This window comes from Gavialis gangeticus, unplaced genomic scaffold (assembly GCF_001723915.1).
Source record: "Gavialis gangeticus isolate Ggan-Ray unplaced genomic scaffold, GavGan_comp1, whole genome shotgun sequence".
Lineage (NCBI taxonomy): Eukaryota > Metazoa > Chordata > Crocodylia > Gavialidae > Gavialis > Gavialis gangeticus.
Window position 1 is genome coordinate 37,268,955 of NW_017729004.1, and position 7,794 is coordinate 37,276,748.

A 7,794-nucleotide genomic window follows, 5' to 3' on the forward strand; every position below is an offset into this window, starting at 1 on the left:
GGATCTGGAACCAACTTCCAAGGGAAGTGGTGCTGGCTCCTACCCTGGGGGTCTTTAAGAGGAGGCTTAATGCCTACCTAGCTGGGATCATTTGAGCCCAGTTTTTTTCACCTGCCGAGGCAGGGGGTCAGACTTGAAGATCTACAAGGTCCCTTCTGACCCAACTTCTATGATTCTATGATTCTATGAATGTCTGTCCCTAGCCCTAGTGGTAGGTTAATTCATTTTTATATATAACTTGTTCAGTTAGAAGGCAGGTCAGGATGGCACCTTACAGACTAATTCAGAGAAAGAAGCTTTTGAGAGCAACAGCTTCCTTCATGCTGTGAAGTAAGTTTTGTCAGATGATGAAGGAAGCTGTTACTTATGAAAGCTTATCCTCTCTGGGTTAGTCTCTATATAAAGTGTCCTGCCAGACTTCAGATTAACACAACTAACTACCTCTCTTTGTTTAGTGAATTAATAAGTTTTGTAGAGTGTTTTAGCATCCATTGGCATGGAAGCTCTATTTAAAGAAAACTTCATCTTTGGAATTTGTGAAATCATCAGTTATCAGACTGTTTTCAGCTCTGTCAAATGCAATTCTGAAAGCCTGGAGAGAAGCCATTGCTAGCTTATGTTGTTTTTTAAGGCTGGCTCATTAGGGTGTATTTCATTCTGCTCTTTTGTTTTAGTCATTATTAATTGATACAGTCATTATTGCAGCTTCATGTAGTTCCTCTTTAATGAATTTCCATGTTATACTTGTAGAAGCAGAGTGGATTCATATTTGTAGAAGCATAATGGTTAAACACTCTCATACAAACAATCTGAAATATGTCTGCCTGGTCTGTTACTACATAGAATACATGTGACTAGGCAGCAGTAATTCTTGATGGTGCAGAAAAGAACATTCCTGTTGTGCGTGGAAACATAAAATATTATTGATTGTGTGTGCTTGTTATATAATAATTAAGCGCCTTTCCTAAATCACTGTTTAAGTTGCAGACTGAGAAAGGGAGGCCACATGCATTGGTGGATATCTTTTCAATAGAAATCTTGTTTGTAATGAATTCAAGAGTAAATTCACTATGGCTAGGGACAGACATTACAAATAAACTGGTTTAAGTGATCAGAAACTGTTTTAAACCTGTAACAGAGCACATGTTCAGTGCACATAAACCAGTTTGAAAATGGCTGAAACTAGTTTGAGATAAACCTGGTTGAATGTAGTATCAGACTTAACTGATTTAGGTCAAAGTGGTTTATGCAATGTCTGTCCCAGACCTCTTCCTGGTTTAACATAAACTAGAGTCCCACAGCATCCCAAATGCTTTGCAGCCCAGGGCAGGGCTCTCTGCTCCACAGCAGGGCCAGCTTTGCCCCTCTACTCCCTAGCTGGAGCTCCAGCAGAGACGGCAGGCAAAGCAGTGTCTACTTGGCTTCCTCCTGCCCCTTCTCTCCCAATCCCCTCTGCCACAACACAGACCGTAGCCAGCGTGTGGTATGCTAGCTAATGCTGAGAGGTGTCTGTGTAAGGCAGGCAAGACAGTGTCTGCTTGGGACTTTTTGGAGCTAAAAGAAGAGCTTCAACTAATGAGAGAGGCTTTTGTTTCCTTGATAGGCTGATAAACACTGTAACTCCCTGCTGTGTAAGTAAATGCTATGTAATTCCCTGCTGGCTCCATCACTGGTCAGGAGGACCGATTGGGCAAGGCGGGGGATCCTTCCCTAATCAGAGCATCCTGCCAGGGCCTGGCCATGTCTCCTCTCAGCTCAGCACTCTGGAAGGGAAGGGTGGGTTGCTCTAGCATCCCCCAGCTTCTAGCCTGAGCTACTGGAGGCATGTGACTATACTTCTTCAGTCCAGATGGGATGTATGAATGCTTACAAACTGATTCAGCCTAGCCAGGTTAGACTAACCTGTGAAGATTGAATTAATTCAGGCTTTTTGAATGTCTGTCCCTAGTCTATAAGACTATGACACAGCTTTCATGTTTCTTATGGTCATATGTCCAGCTATTTTCATAAAAACCTTATCTTGATTTCAGAAGCCAGCTTATCTCTCCACAAACCAATTTCATGTTAGGTTGGGGGACATTTTAAGAAATATTATGAACAAAATGAACAAAAACAATAATGGGTTTTTTTCTGTTTTCAGAAACTTTGGAAAATGGACCTAGCAAGTGTGAAAGGTGAGTAAGGGGCTACATTTGCCACTTGAATTCTTCAGTACGGTTTTCCCTATTGTATATATGTAAGCCATGTAAATATTTGTTGTTGTTTGAATCTAGCGCAGCTAACAGAAAAGGAACAAACAAAGATGAAACATACTGGAAGGAAATCAACGCGGCTATGGCTCTAACAAACCTCGCACAAGGAAAGGATAAACTACAGGGAACTACCAGCTGCATCATTCAAAAGTCATCACATATATCAGAAGTAAAGACTGTTAAAGTGCCATTAGTTCAACAATTCTGAGAGAATGGGGGTACCTTTTTTGGCCAAATGGACGTTCCTAATAGCATTGGTTTTCAGTAAAATCAGACCCACAGATGCAAAGCAAATACTGAAAACAGATTCCTTTTATGGTCAGTAGAAAAAAAAAATCTCCCTCAGACTCAGACTTTTTCATTGTATTAAATAAAATGTTCAACTGCTTCTATAAAAGGCATGTAAATTATAAAAAATCAGTTTTTATCAAAATATTAACTTATTTTATGTTAATCAAGTGTGCATCACTGCATTGCTATAATAATAAGTGCCTTGCTTTAAAAAATAAGCTATAACGTGGGCATAGTACAACACAATTATGCCTCAAAATGACATTGCCATAATACTTAATCTTTGTATATTATTCCAAGTGGGCTTGGCAGTCTAGGGCTAAACACATTATTGCTGGAAGCCCTTGAGAATTGCTGCATATCTGACTTATACAAATTGGTGACTGGTAAGTCTTAATGAAAATGTTACATCTTTGAAAAAAATCACAGTATTATAAAAGTTGTACAGTAAGTTTTTTCAAAGTGACAATAAGGTTGTTATGCATGTTTCTTACCTGAATATGCAATGTTTGAATACCAAAATCATGACTTTGAATAGTGCAATACTGTAGAACCCACATAGATTTGGGAAATATATTGATCATTTGCATCAATTTGAAAGTACACTTACAACTCACCATTGCATTCATTTAAAAAATCTATAGTTGAAAGGCTGTAGCAAGACCCTCTGAAAATTTAAATTGGATTTCATACTTCTAAATTTTTTGTGTTGACTTACTGAATTTATTATAGGAGTAATGAAAACTCATTTCTCTTTTATACTGATTTCTCTTTGTACCAATCTAAATCTATCATGCAATTTTTATTTGTATTGGAGCTCAATAAGATCCTATGATAGAAATTGTTATAGCTTGACTATGTCCAAAATCCTTTTATTTTGTAGATATTGTATCAAATGAAGAGAGTTGATTGACAATTCACATTGCAATGAGAAAAAAGACATAATGAAAACTGTATATACTCAAAGTTAAAACTCAAATTAGAACCATATGGAACACGACACTCTGAAAAATCTGGGCATTTCACTTATGAGAGGTTTTTAAGTGGATACTAAACCATGCGTTAAAAATAACATTCAGAGTTTCTAAACTTGACTGATACTGAGTGAAATAATTAATGTAAAACCAGATTTATTTTTTGGTGTACAAGTTTTTCTTGAATCATATAACAATATTCTAATGAGGTTTACAGTGCTTGAATAAACAATGGTAAAGCCAAATATAATTTATACTAAATCAGTTACAGAAAACTGGAAAAGAACTAATTGTTATGAAGGTTCAGATATTTTTTTTTCCCTGTGGGTAACCTATTCATTTTTTACTGCTAGCCTCTTTTGGTGAGCCAATAATGAACCCAGATATTACTTTGATCCTGCTTCACTTGAAGTCAGTGATAAAACTCCCTTACGCTTCAGTGGTCGCAGAATTGGGCCAGTGGTAGAAATAATTTGTAAGTATAGTCTATTCCAGTTGCATTAGTCAAGATACATAGCAAACATCAACCTTGATGTGACTTCTTAGGATACTCCTTGATGTAACATAACATATTTTGGGTTTTATTTAGTGTACAATGAAAATGATTTGATATGAAAATATTTTGTACATATATATTTTTACTTTGTTTTCTAAATTGCTGATTTGCATTGACATAAAGTGCCAAGCTGGAAATGTATGTCATGACTGTATGAACAGCTGAAGTATACTTTTTTATTGACTTGCATCATTATGTGTCTAGAATTCCATGACAACAATTTTTGATAACTGAGTTTACTGGATTTTGTCATAATAATGTGAGTTTGTACCTAAGAATGGGGAGTAAATACTTCACTCTTGTTCATACTATTATAAGTTATTCTGGTATTAAATATTTTGTGACAATAAATTGTCTTGTCAAACTTTTCCGTTAGATATGTCCTCAGTGTTTTTATTTGAACAAATGACAACAATATTTTTCATGTTAAAAAAAAAGATTATCAGTGACTTCTCTGGGATAAAACTGGAGAAGCAAACCATTGTAGAAATACTTGTTCGTGTCTCTTTTTTTTAAATGATCAAAGCACAAAGAATAACCTGTAAAATACATCAAGTTGGTTTTACATTTAACAAATACTTGGCATCATTTTGTTACAATTCTCTTTAATTTATTTTCTCTATTGCTGCTTTAATGTTTTCTGAAAACACAAATGCTAATACTGAGTGTTTTTAAATAACAAGAATCATGATCAATGCTGAGCCAACAGCTAACGGAGACAATTATTTATGATGTAGGAAAAACAAACATTATTACTATTGCTCTTCTTTGTTTTGACATATGTAACCATTTTAATAAAATAAATAAATGCAAATACATCTTGCTGGTTTTGAAATAAATGTTTATTTCTCTGCCTTTAGACATCGTTTGAATGTCATAACCTTTCTATTTTCATGCCACATTTGTAGAATGGGAAACAGTCTCTGATTAGCAGAGAAAGTTAGGAAACAGGTGCCTATCACTTAGTGTCATGTATAGTCAATGGCTGTATGGAGTTGCTTGGGGAATCCCAAGTGAAAATGGGCTCTTTGCTAGGTTTGAGCTACTGATTGAGATGTGCTATGGCTCTGCCACTGCTTTGAACGATATGGGGAATAAGACTGGTTCCTGCTGAGGAAGCAGGTCCAAGTGCTTGGAAAGACATTGCCTCTACATACAGGACTTCTTGTCTAGAAGATCACTCAAAGAGGCCACATATAATATACCTATCTACTGGCACTGGAGAACTCAGGTCTTCATCTGATGAATTTAGGTAGGGATTTAGGTAGGGATGAGTTATATTCCTAGGTGCTAAGTTATGCTCTGCAGCTGGAATGATCAAGGACTTACATACTTCTGTTGTTCAATGAAATACCTGTGTGAATAAGAGATGATGTACATGAATTAGGGTTCAGCTGTCACTGTACTCTCCATTCCCCGTGTACAACAAATGAAAAAAAATCCTGTGAGTTAAACACTGGAGGTTTTCCTGAACAGCGTAATGCTCAGGCTGGAGTTAAAATCACAAAAATCAATGTAATCATTCAGTCGACTGGAAGACCCTGATTGCTCCCAGTGCTTTCTGGCATTCTGCATTTTGGAAGCATATCCAGAAAGTTTGCAGCAGAGAAAGGATAGTTTGGTGGGTAGAGCTCTAATCTGGGTTATTGAAGATACAGATTCTGTTCCCACTGTGCTGGAAAGCATTCTTTGTGACATAGGCCTAGATCTTCAGAGGTAAAAGAGGAATAATACTGCTTCCCTACCTCAGTGGGCCATTGCAAAGATACATGCCCTAAAGACTGAGGTGCTCTGGCCATATAGCACCAGGGCACTATAGGTAGATGAGAGAGTGGGGGCAAGGTGTTAGTTACCCTGCTGCATTGCCGTGATATACTGCGCAGAAGCTAAAGTCAAGATCATGCTGTAAAAATGTGGGCCCAGATCTGGCAGTTTAGAAGTGTTTGGCAACAGGGTAGGAGACTATTGCAAAATTCAGATCCAGGCTTGGGGACAAAGTCTGAAGCTCCTTAAAGCCTAGGGCTCTGGATTGAGCTCCATCTTGTAACTTATCTTGCTTAACAATGAGAGAGGAGGTTGGCTACAATACCCAATACATTTTGAAAAATAAGTGGAAAAGAGATGTGAATGCCTAATGCTACAGGGGGAAAAATCCCAGCCCTCCCTAATGCTTCTGTTATGTCAGCTTGGGTTATTGGCAGTGGATGTGGTTATTGGCAACGGAAGTTCAACCTGGCTCAGGGCTAATATAACTCACACACCTGACTTTTTAAAAAGGAGCTGAGATGTAGCTTCTTAATGGATGTTCTTTTTTTTCATTTATGCTGTTGGTCCCTTCTTCATGTTTCTGAATTTTCCCTTTTGGTCTCTTTTGGACTTGCTCCCCCTTCTATCTTTTTTTCCTGCCTGAAAAGTCTCCTATTACATGCAGATGGCAACATAATTCTTTATGCCCAAGATCATTCTCCTGTCTAGCTTTTTGGTGTCAAGGTCCATATGGATGATGAATATATGATACAGTAGGTTAGTATTCAGTGGAAAAATCTGCCATGTGCTGCTGTGTGCCTTCTCCCTTCCCAGGACTAATCAACATGCGCAAGGCTCAGGAGCCTGCTAGAAAGTTTCTTCAGTCGACAAAGTCTACCATCTATCACTTCATTCGTAACTACTACTGCTTTTGGCTATCTTAACTCCCTAAAGGACTGTCAATTTAACCATAACTACCTAAGAACTGCCAAGTCTCGTTTTATGAGCTGCTGCTGAGAGTTTAGCTATTTAAGGGTGATTTTAAACAATTTTTATTGGTATTTCATGGCATGTGCTTGATTTACATTGCTGTAAATAACCACAAATTAGGGACAATTCTTTCCTTTATGGTAAAGAGACTTTATCTTGAGGAGAAAAAAGATGGTTTTCTGGTGAGGACTTAGATTCTCTTCCCAATTTTACCACAAGCTTCCTGTGTTCATTTGAGTGAGTCATACGCAGTGTGAATTCCACAGGGAGAAGATTGGAGGGCTCTATTATGGATGTTTTTAAAAACGGTGATTATATAGTTGTCAATGGATGATTCAGAAGTGTTTACAATGTGGACCTCACTCTGGCTGTTCCTACTGCCTGGTGGCTCTGAATTGAGCATCGCCAGCTTGACGGATTTGTAAATGACCACTCACAATGGGCTGTGCAGTAAAGTGTTGTCTCTAATCCTTGACCCACCAGCTCTGAAATGTAATAGTATTCCTGGCCTATTCGGGAACCCCAGTAATCAGCTGGAAGCCAGGCAGGGTCTCTCTGGTGAGCGCTGGGTAATGGGAAGAACACATGCAGACCTCAGAAGACACAAGACATCAGGAATGCATATAATGGTCATGTGTGTATGGAAAATTCACTTCAGTAATATGGCTGCCCAGAATGCCAGCTGGAAAAATGGCACATATATCAGGTTAAGGCTCAGCTCTTCCATATGCTCCTGCAAAATTGATACATTTCAAAGAAAAGTGCAAGATTCCCAGCATGGAGCCTCACTTGACAGCAGTATCTTGTACCACTACTCCAAGCAAGTCTTGCTTGGTAATTATTAAACTAAGATGTAGAAGAGTTGTGCTAAGTTGGAGATTCTCTCCTAGTGTCCCCTGTTCATTTTTTCTCTGTCAGCAGTGTTCATTAATTCTCTGAGGGGCTCCCTAAAGTTAGGGTGTGCCATAGTTTCATAGTAGCTAGG

The 7,794-nt window shown here is 38.1% G+C and overlaps 1 protein-coding gene across 1 annotated transcript in view; it reads left to right on the top strand.

Annotated features, from left to right (window-relative positions):
* The window catches only part of MKX (mohawk homeobox), a gene marked incomplete at its 5' end in the record, with an annotated part of 89,598 nt that extends 84,707 nt beyond the window's left edge, over positions 1-4,891 (top strand). Inside the window, 2 exons of the mRNA XM_019507952.1 lie at positions 2,141-2,174; positions 2,274-4,891. Of these exons, the coding sequence (XP_019363497.1) occupies positions 2,141-2,174; positions 2,274-2,460 (221 nt within the window). The remainder of the gene's footprint in view (positions 1-2,140; positions 2,175-2,273) is intronic.
* Between the last annotated feature and the right edge of the window lie 2,903 nt (positions 4,892-7,794).